We start from the raw sequence: 27,515 nt of genomic DNA, 5'->3' as shown, positions 1-27,515 counted from the left end.
ACTTGACTACATACTTTAACCTAGATCTCAAAATCTGTAAGGTCTAGAAAACTGATTTTTTGACACAAGTAACTTCAGTTCATAAAGATTAAATGCTCAAGACGAAAACACGATTAGTCAAAAAATGCTCGATAGTTTCTTTTTTACAAAAAACCTTGTTTTAGACACATTTTTGCTTGGATCTTCGAAGTTTGCTGTCTTTTCTTTAATATTTTTTAATATCTAAAAAGGTATTGATAAAACCTAAATTTGCTCAAAACACTTTTTTCATAATCGTTATAGTTCGTTTTTTTATTCAAGTAAAACTAACTCGGCAATGATTCCGCGCCGTCCTTTTTCACCTGGCATATGAAAGACGGGCGTGAGTGTGAAGAGAGAAGGACGATGTTTGATTTTTAGAGTCAGGTGAGCTCTTAATACAACAAAATTATGAAGACTTTTATTGTTGAAGTCAATGAAAATTTTGGCTCAGTTCTTTACTAATACCAGGATAGCATTTCAAATGACTTTTCCTTTTACATAATACTAGCGACACGCCCCGGCTTCGCACTGTTGTCAAATTGAAAATAGATTTAGTTTTTTTATTGAATCTTAAATTAGCTACCACTTTCGAGAATTTTCGGAAAGGAAATTGTTGCTCGTCTCATCAAAATGAAGCTACCCACGAAAAATTAGCTTGATAGTAATAAATAATAATTTTAGGGTTGCGTACCCAAAGGGTAAAAACGGGACCCTATTACTAAGACTTCGATATCTGTCCGTCTGTCCGTCCGTCTGTGTGTCTCCAGGCTGTAACTCAAGAAACGCTATAGCTAGACTTCTGAAAGTTTCACAGATTTTGTATATCTGTTGCCGCTGTAACAACAAATATTAAAAACAAGATAAATAAAATATTTAAGGAGGGCTCCCATACAACAAACGTGCATTTTTTTGCTCGATATCAATAACGGCAACAGGTAGGTACTTGAATTTTTCACAATATTCTTAATTATATATTGCGTACTTTAATATTGAATAATGACATTGAAATGAAAATAAAAATTAGGGGGGGCTCCCAAGTGCGTGGATCCGACTCGCACTTGGCCGATTATTTTTCCGTCACAACTCTTGGGTAGGCAAATCGATACTAGTACCGGTCTGGTCAATGCTTAACGGGCTTCATACTTTCGATTGGTATGGAATTTGTATATTAACGAAACCAGAGAAATGTAAAAAAAATGTTTTTTTGGTACTTTTTATTTTGGACTGAATTTTTTTATGCAACCGACTTGAAATAATTTTATTGACATAAGTAATTAAAATATATAAAATACTTTTCATCCATTAACCAGCTCGGTGAAAGTCCTTCTATAGTGGGATCCTAGGCCATAGTACATATTATATTATCTAAATGAAGGTTTTATAATTAAAACTAGCGACCCGCCCCGGCGTCGCACGGGTATAAAATATTTAGCCACTGAAAAAATGATTAAAATCGATAGCGTATGATCCTTCACGTGGTCTACTTCTTATCTGTGCCAAATAACATAAAAATTGCTCCAGTAGTTTGCGAGATAAGCCCTTTAAAATAATTTCCCCCGTTTTTCCACATTCTCCTATAAGTCTTAGCGTGAAAAAATATAGCCTATAATAGCCTTCCTCAATAAATGGGCTATCTAACACTGAAATAATTTTTCAAATCGGACCAGTAACTCTTCCTAATTATAATATTAAGTATAGATAAAGTATAAAGTATAGATGTATGGATGACATACACAATACACATACATTTCGCATTGAATTCGGAGTTACAGCAATCAGAGTGTTACAGGGAGCGTGTGATTAAATGCTGTAACTCGATGACCAAAGCCACCGCCAAAAGCTCACAAAAAATAATGAACTTCCATTATGCTGCCCATATTACTTTTAGATTAAATTTCTGTGAATAAAAGTATGATGTGTTTCAATTTTTCATCATTGCCGGTCGGTGAAATTATTTTTTAGAATCTGAAATTAATTTGAAAGTATTAAATTCATTTTAGGCTAGTATTTCATTATTAATAGTTATTTTAAGTGCCTCAAAGTTAAAGTTACCTTAGCTGAAATGGTATGATGGACCAATCAGTATGAGCAGTGTGTCTTCAATCATTATCAATAATAATAATAATATGTTTCTTTGACCAGTCTTCAAAGGAAAGCGACCAATCTAAGCAAACAGGTGCTTCTTTAAAGCCCGAAATATACAGCGAGCGTAGTTCCTCGCTGACATCAGTATAGACAGTACACGTTTGTCAATGGACAGTAGTCAACAATGCAGGGATATTTTTTTTAACTTTTAACAGCACAAAACGTTATGATTAAAAGATCATGATTTATTTGATCTCTCAGTAAAATCTGACTGCTCTGTTGATATATATCTATTACCAGTCTATTTTCATCCTCCGGATAAAGTTCAATAAAAGTGCCCCTGCGGCAGCATTCTATTTGAACTTTCACTCGACAGTTCTTTCGGACCTGTATATCGATGTTTGCAATCCCACTGAAAAAGTTTTTGTAAGGCCCTCGTACGTACTTGTATAGTACTTCAAGTTTTTCAACGAAGAATGTATGCAACGCGCACGAGTTTCGGGAATTTATAAGGACCTGTAGAATATTAAATAGAATAGAAGTGTAAGAATAAACGTAATGTATTAGAAACGTAAGATGTCATAAATCAGGAAAATCTACGAGAAACACCAGTATTATTTCCGTAGCAAAAATCAATAAGGGTTTTATGTAATCGCTGGCAGAATAAATATAAAACGAGTAGTAGCTATTACTGACAATTCATTTATCTTGTAACATAGCGGTTATAATAACTTTAGTACTAAGTACAAAATTAGGTATGTATTGAGTAAAAATGTACTGTATAGTTACTGCGTTGCATAGTTTTTTTTTTGTTATTTACCTGGATTTAAAATTAAACTATTTAACAAACTTTAATCATTCGTTTTGTATCACAATGAACTAAGAGCGAAGTCATATTGCTCCGATGCGTTCCCGCACGTAACCACAGAAGCGTCGTTCCAACGTTTTAAACAGGGTGTAACAAAACTAAGTGATCATACTTTATGGTATTTATGTGTCCCTTGTAAAGAGTTCACTGTGGAAGTAGAGGCACTAAAAGAGTAATTTTTATTTTACTTTTGTATAGGCAAACTCACGCTAGGGCGCTACAAATCACAAAAAATGTGATCTTTTAGATCTGACATTTTCACAGTGAACTCTATACATGAAACTCGTGCACATCCTAAATTAGTATCACCTTTTTTGTTACCCCCTGTATATTACTTTATTTTGCATAATAATATAATATTGTGTCATATTCTGCCGCGGTCTGCAAAACTCTGAAACGAACTATCACCAGCTGAAGGTTTGCAGGTCGTATAGGTCCGGAAATACTTCCGGACCTACACGACCTGCAAACTTTCAAGAAGAGATCGTATTCCCTCTTAAAAGGCCGGCAACGCACCTGTAGCTCTTCTGATGTTGCGAGTGTCCATGGGCGACGGTAGTTGCTTTGTTGTGACCCGTTTGCTCGTTTGCCCCCTTATTTCATAAAAAAAATATTACTTAATATTACTTAAAATATTACTTAATATATATATATATATATATATATATATATATTAAGTAATATTTTAAGTAATATTAAGTAATATTTTTTTTATGAAATAAGGGGGCAAACGAGCAAACGGGTCACAACAAAGCAACTACCGTCGCCCATGGACACTCGCAACATCAGAAGAGCTACAGAGCTATATATATATATATATATATATATATATATATATATATATATATATATATATATACGGTGTGTCGGGGAACCGCCAAGTAAACTACAACCTACAACCGCCAAGTCGCCGGTTACCTATCTCGATTCAGATTGCTGTGAATTGATCCTTAAACTTGTTATGTGAAATTAAAGGCAATAAATATTATTTCATTACGTTTTAAAGTTGTTTTGGCGGGGTTTTTTTTTAATTTCTTAATTTAATTTTATTTCATACTTTTTAAACTTGTGTTAGTTATAACTTATAGTGCAGAATAATTCCTATCAACAGTATTCTCATGATTACCAGCTCTCAATGTCCTTTTCGATGAGGCCGTTAATATGAGCCCAAACATGAAAACTCCACTTTGGGTTCATACGAAGCTCGGTTCCTATAGAATCCAGGTGATGCTGCAGCAGCAGCATGTAAATATTTACTGTTTATACTTTATCTACTTCTTACTGGTTGTCGCAATTAAAATGAGCCCAAACACGAAACCTCTGCTCTTAGTTGGCGAGGAGTTGGATATCCTATTGATTACCAGGTGATGCTGCAGCATTAGGTCAACTTTCCATTATTATGTGTATACGTATATTGTATATTCACAAATGTCACGAACTAGAATGAAATATAAAACCCATTAAAACGACTACAAGTTGCTAACAGCCTTTCATGAACCAGATAAACCCTGATTGTCCAGCACTGAGCAGGGTGATGATGATGAATTATAGCTAAGAACACTCTCGATCATGTCAGCTTTCAAACAAAAAAAACTAGATCAAAATCGGTCCACCCGTTTGGATGCTACGATGCCACGGACAGATACACACACAGACAAACAGACAGACAAACAGACAGACAGACAGACAGACATGTCAAACTTATAACACCCCTCTTTTTTGTCGGGGGTTAAAAATGGATTTTCAAATGTGTTAGTCGCGCTAAAAGTCGAAAACGCCTGGACGGATTGGGCTGATTTTAGTCTTAAAATATTCGTCGAAGTCCAGGGAAGGTTTTAAAGTGACACGAAGTTCACCGGGACAGCTAGTATTATTATATTTTTATGCACATTAGGGTTGTTGAGGAAGTGATTATGAGGAAGAGGAGGAGGAAGAGGAATTTTCACGCGCAAATTTAGAGGATGCGGATGAGGAAGAGGATGCGGAAGAGGAAGCGGATGAGGAAGAGGATGATAGGAAATTATAAATACTAGCGGACCCAACCCAAAAGTCTTTGTTCTGTCTGTACATAACTAGGTACATACATTACACAAAAATTAATTAAAATAGCATTTTCCAGAGGACCAAAAAAAATTCATAGAATCTGAACCATTCTCACACACACAATAAATAATCATCAAAATTGGTCCAGCAATTAAGGAGGAGTTCAGTAACATATACAATGGCTTTATACAGCCGTAGTGAGACCGATTACCGCATATTATGGCTGCGTAGTGTGTCAAAAAAAGGCTGAACAAGTAAACTGTCGCAAAAATCTGAACAGCGTCCAGAGACTGGCATGCCTAATAATCACGGGTGCGCTTTCGTCAATACCCACCGCTTCCCTCGAGGGCCTGATCAACCTAACTCCGCTTCCTCTGCTTGTTTAGATGGAAGCTAGAAAGGCCAGGGCCAGGACGGCGGGCAGGAAAAAATTAGGCATCCACCCCATTTAGACAGCTGGAACAGTCTCTTCGTGAATCACCCATCATGGACATGCAATCAGACGCCATGATCAAGGTGCATAGCTTTTCGAAGCAATATCAGGTTCTTATACCTGCCAGGGAGGACTAGAAAGGAAATATCCTAATTAATTCGCCCTAGCGATATAGTTTGGTTCACGGATGGATCAAGGAAAGAACCGTGCGGGAGCCGGATTCTACGGGGGCAAGCCACCAAGAGGCAAACATGCCAGTTTGGGGGAGTTTGCGTCCATGTTTCAGGCTGAGGTCTTCGCAATCATCGGTTGCTTACTAGAAAGCCTAGAGATGGCACTAGTTAACAAAAATATTTTTTATCTTCTCTGATAGTCAAGCTGCACTTAAAGCACTGACTGCTGCAGAAGTTTCATCGAAATTGGTTCTGGAATGCATTGAGACGTTGAACATGCTAGGGAGGGACAATACAGTAACGTCCCCGGCAACGAAACCGACTAGGCTTGGGGCCGAGAGTCTCATATATGGCCCAGAACCGGTCTGCGGAATATCTCCCAGTACTACAAAGCAAGTGCTCGAGGAATGGGTTCGCGAACTAAGCAGAAAGCAATGGGTTGAGTCCCAGGCCTTGAACACTCCAAGGCACTAATTGCTGGCTTTAACAAGAAACTGTCAAAAACAGTGCTCACCATGGGTAGGAATCAATTAAGAATCCTTACCAGAAGCCTAACTGGGCACTGCAAGCTCAATAAGCACCTTAACAGAATAGGTGTTAGTAGCTTAACGACTTGCAGATTCTGCGAGGAGGAGGATGAGACACCTATACACCTTCTCCTTGATTGTCCTGCTCTACTACAGAGCAGGAACAGGCACCTTGGTCGCTACGAATACTCATCCACAGAGGAAATTCGTGGCACCAACCATAACCACATCGTTCAATTTATGAGCAGCATTGGGTTGGGGACGGTACTCTAATGCGAAGGAGTCACAATAGATGACCTGCCTTCAGCAATAAAAAAAAAACATACACAACACACGTACACAAAAAAAAGATGAGTAAATAATACAATTGTCTGGCTCTGGCGTGTGCATTGCCATGATTGGATACGCGACGCGCATGCGCAGTGAAATTCCTCATAAATTCCTCTTAAATTTTGAGGAAGCGATAGCGGAAGAGGATTTTTTTATTTTTATTTATGAGGATGCGGTAACGGATGAGGAACCCAAAATATCGCGGAACTTCCTCATTATGAGGAAGCGGAAGAGGAATCCTCAGCAACCCTAATGCACATGCCCACTTTGATGCGTATAGCGACTAGCGTTGTCGGACGCTACACTGTGTGTGTTCTGTGTTTTCTGTCGAGGTAATATAACATTGCGGTGTTGTGTTGCACATTACACAACCATAACTCATACATTAAGTTTGTGAGTTCTTTCACAAACCGATAGCACAGTATAGCAATATTAGTAGGGATATGTCATATTGCTATACTGTGCCGATACCGAGCTCGATAAATTTCGCAAATATGCGAAATAATAAAAAAAAAAAATGCTGACAGATAAACATTGAATTAATGTTTGTCTGTCAGCATTTTTTTTATTATTTCGCATATTTGCGAAATTTATCGAGCGCAATGTGCAAGCGCCCTTTCATTGGTTGTAGCGTTTTAAGTTTAGTTTCCGTTGGTGCACTGAAATCATAAAGGAAAGGCTTTTCCGTTGTTCCAAACTTTACTTAACAAAGTGGACGTGGAATGAATAAATTAACCTCCCACCCATTAAACAAATGAGATACCTATAATGCCGCACTCAGAGACGAATATACTTATCTGTAATCAAAGAATAATAAAAACTACCTGCAATAAATGAAGATTTAATGGACATAAGCCCCATTACATTATCTGTCAAACTCTTCATTAAAATGAAGTTGATTTTAATATTGAATGTCTCAACAACTCAACTATGTTTAAATTTTTAACTTCTTACGTTACATATTATTTTCATCTTTATTATTAATTAATACTAATATTATTATTTCAAGGAAAGACTCCTTTGTTTGCATCGAATATCTATGTTTCAAAACTACTGTACCGATATAGACTACCAAAACTACTTTACACCGTAGTAAAAATTGCGGTTTTTATTAGGCTTCTTTTATTTGTCTCTTATCTATTATAGATGAAGTGACTAAAAAAGCTATGTTTGCAGGTTTAAACGAATCGTTCCTGAGAGAGCACATGCTGAAGTCTCGGGCGATATCCATGAACTCGGGGCTGGACTCGCCGACCGCGCAGCAAAGGAAGAGGGCTTCTCGATCTAACAGGTAAGGGCCAGTAGGCCTACCACGAAACGGTTTTGAGACTCAAACAATCGGGCGAGAATGCCGCGTCCTGCTCTAACAACGTCATTTCACGTTTGTTAGAGTAGACGCAGCATTCTCGTCCGATTGTTTGAGTCTCAAAACCGTTTCGTGGTACGGGCCCTGGCCACAACACTGCGTAGCGCCGTCGCATCGCAAAAACGACCTTTAAAAAGCGATGTAGTTTTTTGCGATGCGACGGCACAACGCAGTGTTGCAGCTCGGCTCTTATACAATTTATATTATTCCGTTAAGTTTCGATGATGATCGACTTCTTAATTTAAGCTTTTCCAGCAGGGAGGATTTTTCTAATTGAGGAGGGGAAATGTATTACGCCATGGGATTAATGCACTGAGAAGCGCCTATTAGCTCATCACGGAAATTTTCGAACATCCATTCGTGCACGCCTAATCCATACCTAATATCAAAATTGTCGAAACTCTTCTATATGAATTTGCTTGTCTATCTGTGGCCTTTTTCACGCTTAAACTGCTCAGCCAATTTGTTTAAGATACCTCTGTAGTAAAATACTTCGAATATAAAATGTTCGGTGTTCCGGGAATAGGCATAATAATATGATAGTTATTATCCGGACTACTAGAACGTAAACTATTTTTGGCGCTACGATATGGCAACATGAAACATATATTATAATAGTTTACAGTAAATATTACTGTTATATCATATATAACAGTAATATATACTGTAAACTATTCACTTCAATTAGAACGCTAGACGTACAATTTTGGCGTGTCAGCGTATTGAAACCACATAACGATGTTAATCCTCTACTCATCATTTCAGTGCCTAATTTTGATCATTAGTACATAGCAGTTAGCACACACACACAGGTTGAGGTTTATTTGGCGAAGTATTCCTAAAATAATATTATACTAAATTTTAAGCTATGGACTTCCGCACGGTAACGTCTGATTCTATAAACTATTATAATATAGCACACACTCATTTTTAATGTAGAAATGGCGACGCGTTGTATCTGACTATCTCGTGCTTCGAATCAAATTAAACTACAATTCTACCAGAATCTGATGGCAATTTTTGGCAGTAGATTTTCAAAAACTATCCTTGATCATTGGATTAATTTTAATATTTTTATGTTTAACACACAGAATCAGCTGCTAAAATAAAAAAAGGATCAAAATGTTTTATTTCAATTATCCCGGTATTGCTAGAGTCAATTTATTTTCTCACTTTTAGCCATCAGATTCTGGTAGACCTATACATCATGAACTGATGTCATTTCCATGAGAGTTTGCCTAATTACCTTGTGATGTGAAGGATAATCATTATCGTCAATAGCGAATATTATGCAAATGTCGGAGCAGAAGATGCTACTAGGATATACAGTATCCAGATAATCCGACCAAAATCCAACAAGTTGCAAACGTCATACTCGTATTATCAGAATATTGATAGAAACGTTGTTAAATGTCGAACAAAAGTTTTGTTCACTGTCTGGTTGGTGCTGGCTCTAGCGTGAAATTGCAGTAAAATAATCCTATTGCACAACGGTCTACAGTATGTAATATAATAATTGATGTGGACAATCTTATATATAAAATTCTCGTGTCACAATCTTCGTTCCCTTACTCCTCCGAAACGGCTTGACCGATTCTCTTGAAAATTTGTGAGCATATTGAGTAGGTCTAAGAATCGAATTAAAAATCCAACATCTATTTTTCATACCAAAAATTATTTAGAACATTAATTATATGGCAAAACAACATTTGCCACAGCTAGTATAATATAATATTTTGTCCATCATTGGGCGTGAAATACGAGTATTTATTGCGAACATTTAAATTTGGAACCATTACCACAGTATAGCAATATGACATATCCCTACTAATATTGCTATACTGTGCCATTACCGTAACATTTAGCGCGACAAATTGACCGTATAGCTCCACTAGCGATCTAGTTATACGCTTATAGTGCGATTAAATCTTTACAATGCAAGGTCGAGACACCCCAACGACGAAGTTCGAGGTGACCCTGACCCGCCTATGAGGTGACCCCTCACTGGTGACCCCTTATATTGGCAATCACAAAGTTATGTAGAACAACCTGCATATACTTTGTGTACACCTTTACACCTATACGGTCGCGACCGAGTTTGTGTTTGCAGCCAGCATTGTGTTTATACACTGATTTACGAGGTCGGTTACTTTGAAAGCAAGTTCTGAGTCTAATGTCATTGTGTTTTAGTTTGTTTATTCAAGACATTGCTGGCTACTTTGTTTCCTTAGATTTTTATATCCAACGGAGCCTGAAACTTTACTACGATTCAAACTGATGAACTTACATGAATGATAAATTTAAATACATTTGATTTTGATCTAATTTCACGTTAATTAGTGCCTGATAGTCAAATTATATATTTACGTAATCAGATAAAAAGTTTCGAATCCCAATCTCTTGTTTTACGATTATAATATCATTTCTCTACGTTGTTACATGATGATAATGATATGATCGCCACCGCGACTGCGAAGCTTAGGAAGATCGCAGATGACAGAATTTTTGTGCGATGGAGTCTGCGGCGCCCATAGAGTCGGCATCGGCCGCGCCATGCCGACTGTATGGGCGCCGCAGACTCGATCGCACAAAAAGGCTGTCGTCTGCGATCTCCCTTAGCTTAGGTATAAATTGAAATCGACAATTCAATAAATTAAAGTTAACGATAGTTAATTTTTATGAGTACGACCGGTAGGAGAATAATACGAAATGATAATTCGGCGGAAATGGATAGATCGATCACGCGTGTAATGGACTAGGTGTTGGAGGAATGTTCGTTAAATCCGTCATCCATTCAAAAGCTTTTTCGGATATTAAAGTTGTAGTTCCCGCGAATGCTCTCGTGATTGATGGGGTAGATCTGTGTAGTTTGGGTAGCTGTATCTAGATACTAGTACTTGATATACCTGCTATAGACATACATACATATTGACAAATACAATACACCTTGACAAAATTATTAAAGTACTAGACGACGACTGCAACTCCGATGTGCTCTTTGTTTATCGAGCGGCAACGTATGTTGCCTACCCTAAAAGTATATCTATACCAAATTTAATCTAAATCGGTTTAGCCGTTAAAGCGCAAAGCCCTTACAGACAGACAGACTTTTGCATTTTATAAATGCGTAAGGACTGTTTCCTGACAAAAAGAAAGTATGGTAGCTCGAAATATGAGGTTTCTGCATATTAAGACCTGCTGAATTGTTACTTCTGTATGACGTTAATCGTCCCGTACCGACGATTCGGATACTTACCAAAGTTGTCATTGGTGGACGGATGAAAAGTAGCTATAAGCCGAAATGTCGGGAATAATAATAGTACTTTAACTACTTTACGACAACGTCGAGAAGAAGCCATAACGCCGAGAAAAAGAGTACCTAGTACTTAAGGCGCTCCCCCTACGGAGATGCCGTAATTTACCCTATTTAGAGCCTTATTAAATCATAATTTGAAAGCTACAAAGTTATAATAAAAATACAGCAATAATCTTCACTATAGGTATATCAACATTCCTTTCCCCGTTATTAATTTCCTATTTTTGTTTATTATACTCATGATATCAGCTTCCAAAGTAATACCTATTTATTAAAATTCAAGCATACATTCAGTGTCTCCCTAGTATTTACAAATTACTTTTATTTGAAACACACGACAATAGATAGACAATTTCATTTACTACATTATATTTCCCGTTTTATTTTTTTTAGACCAATTTTGAACTGAATTAAGTAAAAAAATATCATTTTTGTGCGGTCTCGGCAACGCGTCAAATGTATGGTCAAGGTCGTTTGCTCGTGGGGTGGCCTTAACAACATCGCGAAGCGTTGATCGTACTTTCAAATTTGGGACAGCGCTGCTGGACTTAGCAAGGGGCGAATCTCATCATTTAATGTCCGACACACACTGCGTAGTAAATAAAGTCCAGTTCATAATGGGCCTTTTAAAAGTGCATCGAATTGAATTGAGTATAAGTATTAACTAATACAATCGTTGCAGAGTAACGTGGGTCGCGAGCGAAGGGCTAACAAACTACTTTCGTCGTTTGCAAGATCTGTCGGAGAAGAAAGAGGAGATGCAGAGCTGTCAATCCTATCAGGACTTCTCGAGGGTTCCAGAAAACGACTCCTACAAGAAGAAGGTGGACTCCAAAGGCCGAAGGCTCTCGTACCAACGAGCGGTGTCAGGGGAAGATCCAGTCTTGCCCTCGCGGTTTCAGGAATCCATGAGAACTAGGAACCCCATACCCGAAAATAATGAGGTAAGTGACTTTAAGACTAATTTTGCGTTGCAACTAAGGTGATCTTAAAGTGGCTTTCGGATCTTAGCCGCGAGCGACCGCGATCGATAAAAATTAAAATAAAATGCTACTCTATGACATACACTAAAGGTATCATTTTCTACTGACATTTGTGTGGCGACCCACGCTGCCCTGGCAGTGGCGTAAAAGCTAGTGGCGTAGTAAAATGAAACCTTTGTCATAAAGTGGCATTTTGTTTGACTTTTTGTCGGTCGCGGTCGCTCGCGGAAAAGATCCGAAAGCGAACAAGAAATGCGCTGTTGACAGTGAAGTCAATAAGATAAGGTAGGTAAATTGCCTGTGTAAAAAGCTAAAGCGGGGAATTGATTACCAGGCCGCCCGTCACGGGCAGGTCTGTCGCATGTCTGCTCGTCAATTCCTAGGTACGGGCACAGACATGCCCGCCGGCCCGTGCCCGCAGCCTGCCCGCAGCCTGCCCGCGAGATCGCATTTTTCCCGCGCGGGCACGGGCAAGACTGTACATGAATGGTCGCAACGGGCGGCCCGTCGTCATTTGCGCCTTGGAGAGCGACTAGAGTGCACTTAAAATATTATTTTAAAACATATTATTGTAAAAAATACAAAAACTAAACTTAAGAAAAACCAACAAAAACAATTTTGACATACGTTTATTTCCATTTACCGGTCGCATCCTTGAAAAGTTAAAAGCAAGGATTACATGAACAACGATCTATGTACAGCGAACTTATTAAAAAATCCAAAGAAATCAATGCCGATGCTGATCTATCATCTGTTAAAAAAAAATTCGAGTCCATGAGTCCACGACTGAGCTACAGCCCTCTATCTATTCGACTGACTTGACTGTTCTGTGTGTGTTCAATAGGGGCAAGCGGCAGACTTGTGCCAGACCGGGCGGCCCGCGGGCAGCCCGGTAGTGAATTCCCCGCTTAAGTCGCTGTTAAAACATGACTTTATCATTATTGGCTTAGCGAATTCTATTGGCATAGTTAGCCAGTGCCCAGTACGATAAAGGAAGGATGTCCCTCTTGTTCAAACTAATCCAAGTTGCCACTGTATAATATTATTATCTTTGTTTAAGTAACTAACAGATCGTAATATTGATCATATATTATGTGAAATGAGATAAGCTATCGGAAATGGTATATGAGTGACATGTAATTATTTGTGAGGGGCTGATGCTCAGTTCTGAGGTGAGTTGTCTTTATGCGATTAACGATGATATAATATTATTATAAATGGCGAACGGTTTCCAGGAAAAACATCTATAATAATAATAATACTGGGACCGGACGATATTGACTGACAAGACCGTACATAACAACACATAAGTAACCTAACAACCACACACACAAACAAAGTTACAAAGTACACTGATCTCCATGGGCGAACCCAGGTTCTGGGCCAGGGGGAGGGCAAATTACGCAGATTCTGGGCCAGGGGGGGGCAAATCAGATTTTTTGTAAGCTAGGTGTTAATAAAGAATTAAAAAATTAATAATTTTTAGTTGTAAAAATATTGTATTGCAAACAAATGGCAAAAATTCGTTTCATTATTTTTAATTTATAGATGAAAGTACTAGATAATATACTTAGTAGGGGCAACATGATCCAGGGGGGGGCAGCTGCCCCCCCTGCCCCCCCCCCTCGATACGCCCATGCTGATCTCACTATAGAATTGAAGTCGCAATGGAAAGTAAATACCGTGAAAACCGTGCCCATCATTATTTCAAGTACTGGAGTCATATATTTATGATTTTTATTATATATATATGATTAGCATATGATACACATAATATTTAATATGTACATCCATGACTCAGGCACTTTGAAACTTTTTGTTTCGCTTTTTTTGGCTATTTTATTTTGGGATAACTAATCTCGTGTCAGAAAAAAAGCCAACACAGCTGCAGAACCCACATGAAAATAATAATAGTTTTCCTACTTTTAACCAACGCTGGCAACCCCTTCCCACCACCCGATAAATTTAATTTTTTTTTGGGTGCACAGGAAGTACAGAGCAACTGTTTAGAAAAAAATTAAAGTCGCTAAACCTACTTTTTTCATTTTTTTTTCGATCCCACCACGCCCACACCCACCGCCCGCGGCCTGCCAGCACGCAGATTATCAGAAAAAGTTGTTCAGGGAAGTAGCTAACGGAGTTTTAATACAACTGAAGCCACAACAGATTTGGTCGGTCGATAATTAATTTGGTCGCGTTAAGTCAAACCCATCCGACCGATCATAGCTAACATTGAATTGACATAGGCCGACCACATGACGTAGGTCCGTTAAAAGAGCCCGAGGTCAGAAATATCAAAGAACGATAGCCCCGCCTACACACCCCGCTATCCTCCAATTGTGATAATATTATGATTCCATGAATCGTGCCACGGATTTGCACTCAGCTAATAGTGAACAATATCGCGTAACAACGGTTCCCGCATTATAGCACGAAAGTAAAGGTCGTAAGTCCCAAAAATGTTTTTGATGATTACTTAAAAATTAAATACAATTATAATATTTCCTTTAGCCATTATTTTATAAAGTGTGTGATTGTAATAGTGCAAGTTAATTAATGATAGTAACTCAATAAGTTTAACAGATATTTGTTGAAAAGCCCAGAAAGATTCATAATTTCGAAAAATATAACTATCTCCAGTCAAAATAAGTGAATCGTGTTTTCCTCAGGCAAATATCAGATAAAGATACAATGATTAAATAAATCTCAATTTCATTTAAGCCAAATCTCAATTTCATTTAAGCCAATCGTCTTCCGGGATCGTAATACTTATTAGAAATTAGAGCCCACTCTTAACTGCATAAAGTTACGTTAGTTTAGTTATATAAAATACTACGGAACCCTATATTGCGCGACACGCACTTGGCCGTTTTTTTTCTTCATCTGTGTGTTGTCATGTTGACATTCAGTCTGTACTTATCGGCACGATGACAATTTGAGCTCCAAGAAAAATGTATGTAGGAACATCATTTTCACGCACACGTAAACAGATTTGTACACACAGATGTAATTCAATTTTGGTTTCGTTTGACAGCTCGGGATTGTTTCTCTGATCTTATTTTCCTGTTCTGAGGTTTCTATATTCCGCTAGTTATAAAAATTATGGTTAACTGCCTAGGAATCAATTTTCTCGATGGTACATTTACATCTAGTGTAAAAATATATTAATACGTGAGCCAAAAACTTTGTATCCCTTTTGACGAAAAATGAGGAAACGTAGGTGAATGAAATTTTGCACAGTTATAGTTTATATGGTGGCATCGAGCTAATATTATTTTGAAATTATGCTTTTATCATACATTTTTTAACAAATAAAACATTACACACACTACAACACACACACTAGGAAAAATGACAGATTTTTGAATGACAATTATTTATGGTTGAAGTCTGTTGACAACAAGGTGACCAATTGAAAATGGATTATAGTTTTTTTTCTATTAAATCTTAGATACTATTAGACAATGCTTACACGGCCAGTCTGAGATCAGCTGAGACAAGAGTTGTAAAAAATATGATAAAGTTAATATTTTTTTACAAAATATAGATAGTAGACAGTAGTGTCGTTGAAACTAAGATCGAATTTCGACCATTGGGCGATCTCTAGTCTAGTGTAAAAATTCAAAACATAACTTTTTCATGTTTCACATTTAAAGAGATCACTCATCTCCAGTACCGGTTTAATTAATGAAAATGATGAGTTAAAATTTGCGATAATATGGGGTTGAGCATGTAAATAGTATAAAAAATTGCATCCGTTTGGAAAATCTATATTAATAATTTAATATTATAAAGCGGAAGAGTTTGTTAGTTAGTTTGTTTGCTTGTTTGTTTGAACGCACTAATCTTAGGAACTACTGGTCAGATTTGAAAAAAAATTTTCATTGTTAGATAGCCCATTTGTTGAGAAAGGCTATAGGCTATATTTTATCACGCTAAGACTAATAGAAGCGAAGAACTATTTCTTCGCTTCTATTTTGCTTTCTATTTTTCCTCTATAGGAAAGGAAATTTTTATGTTATTTGGCACATATAAAGAATACACCAGGTGAAAAGACATAGGTTTCGTTTTTTGCGGAAAAATGACATTCCTAAATTACGCGGGCGAAGCCGCGCGGAACTTCTAACCATTAATATTATTTGTAGTGTTTAATCATTCAAACCGATAGGATTACATTAGCCGATAGTAAATATTGAGTTACATTATAAGTTAATAAAGTTTCGATTAACGATTTAGTCATAATATCATAAAGTCATAATTATTATCAAAAATTATGATCAAAGGAGGTAAATAAAAGAGCGGCCAAATCAACTGATGATTATATTTTTTATACTGGGTCACAGTTTATAAAGTGTAAATGTTATTAAGACTTAAAGAAGCAGTAAGTATAATATTATAAGTATGAGAATTTACACGAAATCAAATTAATGTGATATTAAATAAATTTTGAAGTGAAAACTTTTTGGACTTAGGTGACCTGATAGGACGATTGAACAACATTTAATGGTGGCAGAATAAACGTTTAATGGCAGAAAAAAAATTTACAAGCTGTTAGCTGATATCCTGGACTAACAAATGGTTAACATTTTTAGCCGACTTCCGGAATAGAGGAGGTCGCCAGACTAACTAAATATACAGATTTTGAGTGTCATTTGATCAATAGGCTTTCGTCCCGTCTTCTACATGTAACTGCGCTGCAGCCTCAAAAAGATTGGAAACTCCTGATACACTCTACTACAGCCTTCCTGGATAAATGGTTAAGGTTTTTTTTAAATTGGATCAGTACTTAATGAGATTAGCGCGTTCAAACAAACAAACAAACAAACTCTTCAGCTTTATAATATTAGTATAGATGTGCCCTCGTGCCCTCCGTCCGTCCCGTCCTCCGTCTCACAGTCCTTTACACTGCGAAAAGTTGGAAATCGTATCACAAACAGCAAAGTTAATCGTAAATCATAAAAAAATCACATCTGAACATAAAATATATATCATCTATTATATCTCCTTAGTTTTAGAAGTCGGATAAAAACAATAGCATATGACAGGATAATCAACATCCATCTCTCAGTTATCAAAAATTTATGTTTCCGATGATCAAACTCAATTCATTTTGTCTCTAATTACCAATAACTATTGATATTTAATAAATCGCGGGTAACACCGCGGGGCACAGCTAGTATTTTAATACTTTTACACATCAACATAAAATATTTTTATTATACTCGTATCATTCATATATGTATATTAAATTCACATCCAAGACCATGGAACATTGAAAACTTTTTATTCTGTCGTCGGCAGGATTCGAACCCGCGACCCCCGTTTTGAGCTAGTCACAGAAGAGTTTAAACTGATAGATTCAATACTATTTAAACTTAGATGGATTTTACTGCACTGTGTTACGTCCTTTGTTAATCGAGGCCGGTCACGACACAATCTTTTTAAGTAAAAAACTAAAAGTTTAAATTAAAATCTCGCAACAGTTGAAGATAGTACGAGAACTAAATTAAAAACTCCAAACGGATTTTATTACTTTTATGCAGCTTTGACGTAACTGTTCCTACTTATTTGACATTAAACAATTTATTTCATAGGCTACGAATAATAAAAACTAAGGAATCGTAACTCCCATTAGACTAGGACGAGTCGGCGCATGAGTACCGAAAACTATTCCACCTCAATTTTTTTATGCGATACTCTTCAAATTGCCCTCCTGATGATATAAATGCATGTTGCCAGGGCGCAACCCGGTGCCATATTGTTTAAACAAACATTGTTTAAACAATTGCAAGGAATTGTTATTTTTCAACCGAACAATTTTTTTTATATTCTTTATTGAAATACCAATAAAAAAGGTTCTATGACTTTTTACGATAAAGTTAATATTTTTAAACATATGAATTTTTAAAGGATTTGTCCAGAATTTGTCCTTGCGTAATTTACAAGAAATCATTTTAGGGTTCCGTACCCAAAAAGTAAATTATTGGCCAGTACGAGTCGGACTCGCGCACGGAGGGTTCCGTATCGTTTATGAGCAAAATTAGGCAAAAAAATGTATTTTTATATTGGACCCTTAAATATTCAATTTTATTTTACTTTTATTATCAATTTTAGGGTTCCTTAGCCAAATGGCAAAAAACGGAACCCTTATAGATTCGTCATGTCTGTCTGTCTGTCTGTCTGACTGTCTGTCCGTCCGTCCGTATGTCACAGCCACTTTCCTCCGAAACTATAAGAGGTATACTATTGAAAATTGGTAAGTATGTAAACCGCATTAAGATTTTGATACAAAGATAAAAATTTTGGGGGAGGTACAACTGAAATTTTTTTTTCATCTAACCTATACGTGTGGGGTATCTGTGGCAGGCCCGGATCTAGGGGGGGGGGGGGGGGGGCGGCGAGAGGGCGCACTTACCCCGGGTGACAAAGATTGGTGGCGGCCGGAGGCCTTCAGGTCTTCAAAAATCATATGAGTTTCTCATGTCATTTTTTTCTAACCTGAATAGTTTGCGAGAGAGACTCTTCCAAAGTGGTAAAATGTGCCCCCCCCACCTCTAACTTTTAAAGTACGGGCATGAAGTCTAAAAATAATATATGATGTACATTACTATAAAAACTACCAACAAAAATTGGTTTGAACGAGATCTAGCAAGTACTTTTTTTATACGTCATAAATGATAAACCTTAAACCAATAAAAAAATTTTTTTCATCTAACCTCTACGTGTGGGATATCTATGGATAGGTCTTTAAAAATCATATTGAAGTTTCTTCTATAATGTTTTTCTAACCTGAATAGTTTGCGAGAGAGACTCTTCCAAAGTGGAAAAATTTGTGTCGCCCCTCCTCTAACTTCTAAAGTAGTAGTCATGATAAGTCTAAAAAATAAAAATAATATATGATGTACATTGCTATAAAAACTACCAACGAAAATTGATTTGAACGAGATCTAGCAAGTAGTTTTTTTTATACGTCATAAATGGTAAACCTTAAATTAATTTTCATTAAATCAACTGAAAAATAAAAATAAATTATAACTTATTACTGCTGCGGAACCCTTCATGGGCGAGTCCAACTCGCACTTGGCCGCTTTTTTAAAGTACTGATACCATTAAATATATTTTGTAAATATTTCAAGTGCCTACGTGTAGTCATTATTGATATAGAGGAAAAATGCCAAAAAATCTAGTTTGTTGTATAAGGCACCCACCCTATTATTAAGAGGATTCCACACCGCCATTTTTCCCATACAAACGCTGTCCCCTGTTTCCTCCCTGGATAATGCTAGTAGGGTTATAATTTTTTTCCTGAATATCTACGGCCACTAATACAATGTCCCTATGTTTTCCTTTTTTTCATAATTTAATTATTAAATAAGATATGAACGTTCAAAAACCCAAAAAAATGGCCAGATTTTCCACTGTGTTCAAACGTCCAGAAAACAGATTTGGATAGATTATACAAAAAAAACAAAACATAGGAACACAGCTCAAGCCTTTTTTTAATCTTTAATGAAAAAAGTACTTAAATCGGTTAAGTTTTGGAGAAGGAATCAGGGGACAACGAATCGTTGATTTTCTGGATTTTCTGCAGTTGTCTCTATCGCGTTCTGCGGTATAGGCTTGAGGTAAGGGAGACAGCTATAGATATTACACGTACTTTTTTTTCATTTCTCTAGCTGCTATGGTATCCTCTTAAGACTTCACTGTCTGTTCATCTGTCTGTCCGTCTGTCTGTCTCCAGGCTGTATCTCAAGAACAGGGATAGATAGTTGGAATTTTTGTAATATATTATGTATTTTATTTCCCTTTCCCAAATTTTTCCTAACAAAATAAATTTAATATATTTTGATGGGGCTTCCATTTAACAAACACGATTTTATTGGCTTCCTCTAAGTATATGCAAAAAGCTGCACTAAAACATTTGAAATATTCATAAAATATTTCACTGCATTTAATAATAAAATTAAAATAAAATAAATATTTAGGGTGATTTTGTTAGCTCCCATACAAAAATCACAAATTTTTGCCTATCTTTGCTTTATAATGGTACGGAACCCTTCGTGAGCGAGTCCGTCTCGCACTTGGCCAGTTTTTTAATAATAATAATAATTTATTATTATTATTATTATAGGTTCTAATTCATGATCAGAAATATCAGGTTTTACCCAGTTGCTTGAGTCCCGGACTCCCGGTACATTTACCATAGGCGTAGAAAAAATCATAAGGATCGTAGGTTTAATAATCTATGATCTACAACTTTGTTTCTTCAATTATTTGCGCTAAATTTGATTTTAATTATTGAGATACAGGCGAAATTATACATTGACTTGTTTTCTGCAGTTATTTCCGTAAATACTGATTTTACAATGAAAATTATAAGGACTAAAGTTGTAGAATATCAAATTTGTGATAGCTTTGGTCCTTACCATTTTCGTAAAAAATAAAAAATAAAGGAGATATGGCTAAAAAAATAAATTGTTTTTTTTAAACAACACCTAAAGTCATTCACATATATACAAAGTTCTTTGTGGTCATTCAAGCCTTTGAATTTCAAGTTAATATGAACCATACTTGATATTCCATTTAATTTTTTCTATTTCATTTAAGCTAATAATGTCAATAAAAAAATATTTTTCCATTATTTTTCCAATTTTTCTGAAAAATAAATGGAAAAATTTCCGAGCTTTGAAATTTTTCGGAAAATTACCCATTACTACCTACAACACACATACTAGGAAAAAATGACAGATTTTTGAGTGACAAGCCTATACATACGAATTATACTCTTTTATTTATGGTTGAAGTCTGTTGACAACAAGTTGACAAATTGAAAAGGATTATAGTATTTTTTTTTATTGAATCTTAGATAGTATAAAGGCCGTTCCTAATATTTGATCTATCTCTAGTTTTGCCCAACTAGAGATAGGAATAGCTCACAATTGACATAAAATATATGTCTCTAATGTCTAATGTGAGCTATTCCTATCTCTAGTAAGGCAAAACCAGAGATAGATCAAATATTGGGAATGGCCGTAAGGCAATGCTTACACGGCCAGTCTGAGATCAGCTGAGTCCCAGAGACAAGAGTTGAAAAAAATATGATAAAGTCAATATTGTTTTACAAAATATAGGTAGTAGTCCTAATGTCGTTGAAACTAAGGTCGAATTTCGACCATTGGGCGATCTCTAGTATGAATAACAAGACGTATCCCATGTCTTTTCCCGAGTCTCAAAGTACTGTATACTTCAGCAGAATCAGTTTAGCGGTTTGACGTGAAAAGGCAATTTTCGCATTTATAATAATATTAGTATATATATTTAAACCTGATAATAATCCTCAAAATTACTTACTACATAATTATCACGTAATAAACATGAAATATAAGTGTTACTGAGAATTGGCTTCGGTTTAAATATTTGTGATAATTAAATTTTAATGACATACAGTTTGCCTATAATTATTATAGGTCTACAAAATATATGGAATACAGGTAAACATGATCAAATTATGCAGTTGTAATAAAATATAGCTAATTGAAATAATTAAACGTAACGAAACGGAAACACTCAAATGAAATATTGAAAATTATTAAATGAGTGAAACGGAAACACTCAAATGAAATATTGAAAATTATTAAACGCGCCGCGCCGAGCCAGCTATTACAAGCGAGCACGAGCCACCCCTTCTCACGGCGCGTTATATCACAAGCCGCGCCACGCTGACAAACATTCAAGTAAAATTAAACTTTATTAACACGATAATAGATATCATTTTGCTCTAAGTCACTACGTTAAATAAGTAAATTTTAATGAAATGCAACTTTATTCACTAGGCAACTAGGTTGCATTTCAATCTATGCCGCTAATTTTATTATATTAAGTTTAATTCATTTATTTTGATAACAGATGGCGCTGCTTGGCGGCTACATCGTGCTATAGCTAGCACGAAGATTTTTATTATAGGTGATTAACTTAGATGAAATTTTCTTACAGTTTAACGAAGTGACTTAGAGCAAAATGATATCTATTATCGTGTTACTAAAGTTTCATTTTACTTGAATTTTTGTCGGCGTGGCGCGGCTTGTGATATCACGCGCCGTGAGAAGGGGTGGCTCGTGCTCGCCTGTTTGCTCAAGCCGCGTCTTTGAAGTTACCGACTTTAATCGGATCGGGACGCGCCTGCACGAGTCGCGCCGCGCCACCCCTTCACACGGCGCGTGGCTCGAGCGGGCACGGCACGGCTCGTGGTAGCACGCGCCGTGAGAACGCAACCACGCCACCACTTCCTTAGGGCGCGTGGCTCGAGCTGCCGCGTGATATTAAACGCGCCTGCTCGAGCCAGCCCGAGCCACCCCTTCACACGGCGCGTGGCTCGAGCGGGCGCGGCGCGGCTTGCGATAATACGCGCCGTGAGAAGGCACCATAATATTTTATTACTAAGGGAACTGTCAGACGGAGAGCAGTCACGCGTTCAAGCGTTCTGCGTTCGCATTCGGTCAGTCACACATAGGGAATGCAATACGGGGATACCGGGATCCCGAATACCGGGATCCCGCATGCATTTCTCGGGACAAATTTAGCGGGATCCCGCGGGACTGGCGGGATTACAAAAAGCGTAATTCCTATGTGTAACGCTGCGCGCGGGACTGCGTGAACTGACTAGTAGCTACTAGCAGCCCACTAAGCAATTTACCATCAATTCACTTATAATTCACTTTAAATGACAATTGTACCAACCAGCGTGGAAGCTGAGCAAACTTTTTAAGCTACTGGCTACCTTGTGTTGAATATCAGAAGCCGTTTGGCAGACGACACAATTATTAATACTTTAACATTTTTAACATACTTTTATAATTATATAAGTTGGTTTAAAAGTGTTTTTTAGTTTTTTTTATCAATTTTTTTACGTAGCCATTTTCAAAAATAGTTTAGTTATTTATTATTAAATATTTTTATATCTAAGGTCTAAAGTATTAATAAACCCTTGTAAAATTATTATTTTTTAACAAAAAATTAAAACCGACTTCCAAGGTAAAAAAAAAGTAATATTCTTAAAAATAATCTAAAAAGAATCAAATAATTCTTAGTCGTTATTATAGTGCCGTCTTCAGACTTCGCCTAAACCTCAACTATTTCTGTACTCAATCTTCGTACTTTTGAAGTCGCTACCAGCCCGGAAAAGTTCTGAGATCCTTGACATAGTACTTACGCTAAGGTAAGCTGGTACCGACTTCAAAAGCATGAAGATTGAGTACAGAAATAGTTGAGGGGTAAATATTCCGTATCGCGCCACCAGCGATTTTGAGGGCGTTTTTTTTTTACAGTCGCGTTATAATCTGTAAACACCAGAACTAGTATTGTTATGATGGCGCATGACTATTTCTCGCAAAAGAAAGTTGACGGAGCCCCGGAGTCAAAAAAAAAAAAATTTCGTAGTATGTCGACGGAGCCCCGCTACGCGGGGCTCCTATTTCTGGGTGTTGTGGTCTACGTTCCAACCTAACCTAACATACTTTTAGACTTTCTGGATTGTGTATGTTTTTGTTTTGGCGGGGGGCTGAGCCCCCCGAGCCCCCTTTATGGCGGAATGCGCCCCCCGTCCCACCGCTTCGGTATCCGTGACTGAATAAAAAGGGGTGGTCAAAAGGGGTTGTATTTGGGACGGGGGGAGGAGGGGCAGCCCCGCTAAGCAAAGCCCGCCAAAACAAAAACTAACACAATCCGGAAAATCCAAAAGTAGGTTAGGTTAGGTTGGAACGTAGACACCCAGAAATAGGAGCCCCTTGGCTCCGTCGACATACTTTGAACATTGTTTTTTTTTTAGCCAGAAACAGTCATGCGCCATCATAACAATACTAGTTCTGATGTTTACAGATTATAACGCGACTGTAAAAAAAACGGCCTCAAAATCGCTGGTGGTGGCGAAGTCTGAAGACGACACTATAATAACGAATAAGAATTATTTGATTATTTTTAAATTATTTTTAAGAATATTACTTTTTTTTTTACCTTGGAAGTCGATTTTAATTTTTTGTTAAAAAATAATAATTTTACCCTTTTTAATTACCTATGTGACCACAAGGCTATATTACTTATAGCTTGTTGTCTTAAGAGTTGTACATATTATTACTAGCGGTCGCCCGCGGCTCCGCCCGGGTGGATGTCGGTTACGGCTGCAAAAAGCCTACCTAGAAAAGACTCGGTCAGCAAAATAATTCCCAGGTCAATTCACAGACTCCAACACTGACATCGACGACGCGGACGCAGTCATTATCCGAAGGGATGCATAGAGTGCACACTGCACAGATTGTCTTCCTCCCGCACGCGCACCCCCGTTGGTGACGACTGACGCCCACTGTCGTTATATTTTAATTTCGCCATAATTTCAAAAATAAACGTCAAATTTTAATCATTCAAAGACCAAATGTTATGTACATAAACTGTACTTAGTGATGAAATAATTTATTTTCATAAGGATTAATAGCATAAGTAAAAAAAAAGCGTTTAAATGTAGTCCAAAAATAATTCAAGATTTGTAAATAAAAAAATGGTTATTGTGCCTTACTCGACATAGATAAGTATAGTGTGTCGCAGACTTTTTTGTAGATATTTGTAAGATCTACAATTACTTAGAACATTTTATGGTTCTATCTTTTATAGTTTCGGCAGCATCCGCAAAATAAGTAACTTTTCTGGTTGATTTTACACCTAGCGTCCGAAAAACCCAAATATCTTACGAAACCCAATTTTTTCCAAAATAAAATTTAGCCTGTGTTCAGCAGAAATAATGTGGAATTCATTAGCTTTTGCTTGGAGTAGTATAAATAAAGCCAAAATCCTCGAACTTGTATCTATAAGGATTCAAAAGTTCTGTTGGGTACCTTCGGAACCAGGGTACATCCTGGTGCAAAATCCTACTTTTTGGTAGTATATGCCTGAAACACTTCATAAAAAATCAAAATCACTATATGTTTCCATACAAATTTCAAGGAGTCCCTTCGATTCCTCATGGACCCCATCATCAGGTTACCATTTTTGTGAACATGGTACCAACCTTGGATTCAACCCTGTACAACAACAAAATAATCATGAAGATCGGCGAAGTTATGGTTGAACATACAAAAAAAAAATATAAACAGACGAACGTATAACCTCCTCCTCCTTTTTGAAAGTCGGTTAAAAAGTGTCCGACAATGTTTGTTTTATTTATGTTTCTAAGAATAAAAGGAGTTTTATCAAGTAAAGTCATTATAACGATTTATTTTAAAAGTTTAAGTCCACCCTGCGGGATCCCGCAAATACCGGGATCCAGCGGGATTGTGATGGTTCAGTCCCGCAAATACCGGGATTGAAATTATCCTGCGGGATTGCATTCCCTAGTCACACAGGAGCAATTGTGCGCTTTTTTAATTTCGGACATCACGTTATCGCGGACGCCGACTTCCACAATAAAATGTTGGGAGCGTTAAATGCCCTTTTACGCACCGCGGATGTTTTGTGCGGTTCAGAATAGTCGTAAATTTAAAAGCGTCTGCATATTATATTTTCAAACATTTTACTTCTCTATGTTATCGTTTTACCTCGGACGTCCACGATATTCCCACCACCACCACCACCATTCTGACGCAATCACCGCCTCCTGTGTGAGTATCTCTAATCTTATATCTTTAAACGAGCAATATATATAGTCTAATTGTTTTTATTAAATAAATATTGGTATTGTAATAAAACGACAGGTTCCATTATCCGTTACGAATTACATTATTTAGGTATTTTTCAGCTTAAAAAGAACAAAATTTAATATAGCAATGGGTGCTATATTAATTTTGTTCTTTTCAAGCTGAAAAATGCCTATGTGAAATTAAAAATAATCCAACGCCTTTATTAAGTCAAATTCGTCGAAATTGTTATTACTAGCAGGTATGGAATGCAATTCAGTGCATTCCAGTGCTCGCTTACGTTATCTGGTTTCAATCACTGGATTGGAATATTGTAAACCGGCCATTAATGAATTTGGCATAATGTACTCCAAGCTTGGGTTATAATTTTATTTTCACTGTATTTTTCGGCTCGAGAAGTATTAATGCTCAAGCTGCGCACCGTAAAGGTGGCCATACACGAGACAATTATCGTAACGATTTATCTCCTCGATGTTACAATCGAACGACAAATTGTACGTGTGTAGCAATATCGCAAACGATTTTACGTTCAAAAGATCGATTGGACGATTTTCTTGACGATCGATCGAAACGACAAATTGTACCGTGTATGGGCACCTTAAGGCAGTGCCGTTCGTCTGTAAGCGCTCTAGGCTTCTTACAGACGAACGGCACGCGTCGACGGCACACGTCAACGGCACACGTCAACGGCAGCCGTCGATATTTGTCGAAGGCAGTAGACGGCAGTCGACGCGTGCCGTCGACAAGAGCCGTTTGTTTGTAAGAGCGCTAACTCGTAGGCCGTAGCGGGTCTACGAAAATGCGTAGAGGTGCTACAGCTTCGCCTCTACAGGGAAATTAAGTTTGATTTCAACTGCAAACCTCTTCATTTCCTTATCTTTCTACAAAATAAATTATCGCTTGACTAGTAAATAAATTGTATGAGGTAGAATGTCTATACAGGCTGTAAAAAAGTTTTACAATTAACTCTAATATACAGGTGACTCGTACACACCCTATATTATCAAGTTGTTTTGTTACACCCTGTAGAATACTATATCCTACCATGCCAAAGATGAAATCCTTTCTGTAGTTTAAGTGGTAACATACAAAAATCGCATTTTATAAGTGTGATACCATTATTTTATTATTCCCGGTAGAATGTGCAAAGTTTATAGGCGAATCAATCTAGGTATATCGGTGCTGGGTGAAATGTATGTATTGAAAGCTCCCCCGATTACTCTCCGTCGCCCCGGCGAGCGAACCGTGAACGAAAATTCGTCGAATACTTTTATGTGCTTTACAGCTGAATATCCGTTACATTCCCAAACTACATTTCTGATGCACTCGTAACGCTCGGATTGTGTGATATTAAAATTTATGATTTGAGTGGATAAAGTCGGTAAATAACAATTTGTTAGTTTTTTTGTACAAATTGAGACTTTAGGGCCGGAAAAATGATTTGAAATCAAAAAAGCGGATTTTATGTATAGCCAGAATAATATGAACTATACTGTACTCGGTGAAACATGGCGGTAGCGGTCATTGACTCCTTGTCAAAAACTTGTCATTTTCTATACAAAGCCGCGATTGACAACATCTGACACTTCATTGTCAATCGCGGTTTATATAGAAAATGACAAGCTTTTGACGGGGAGTCAATGACCGCTACCGCCATGTTTCACCGAGCACGTTATAGGTAACTTACAAGG

General features: G+C 37.1%; 1 protein-coding gene across 1 annotated transcript in view; it reads left to right on the top strand.

Annotated features, from left to right (window-relative positions):
• Window positions 1-27,515, top strand: part of LOC121738754 — a 127,918-nt gene that overhangs the window by 8,897 nt on the left and 91,506 nt on the right. The window contains exons 3-4 of the mRNA XM_042130989.1: window positions 7,657-7,771; window positions 11,845-12,106. Of these exons, the coding sequence (XP_041986923.1) occupies window positions 7,657-7,771; window positions 11,845-12,106 (377 nt within the window). The remainder of the gene's footprint in view (window positions 1-7,656; window positions 7,772-11,844; window positions 12,107-27,515) is intronic.

Source organism: Aricia agestis, chromosome Z (genome assembly GCF_905147365.1).
Source record: "Aricia agestis chromosome Z, ilAriAges1.1, whole genome shotgun sequence".
NCBI classification, from domain to species: domain Eukaryota; kingdom Metazoa; phylum Arthropoda; class Insecta; order Lepidoptera; family Lycaenidae; genus Aricia; species Aricia agestis.
Note: the sequence above shows the minus strand (reverse complement) of the source record. Positions and strands in the feature narration are given on the sequence as shown.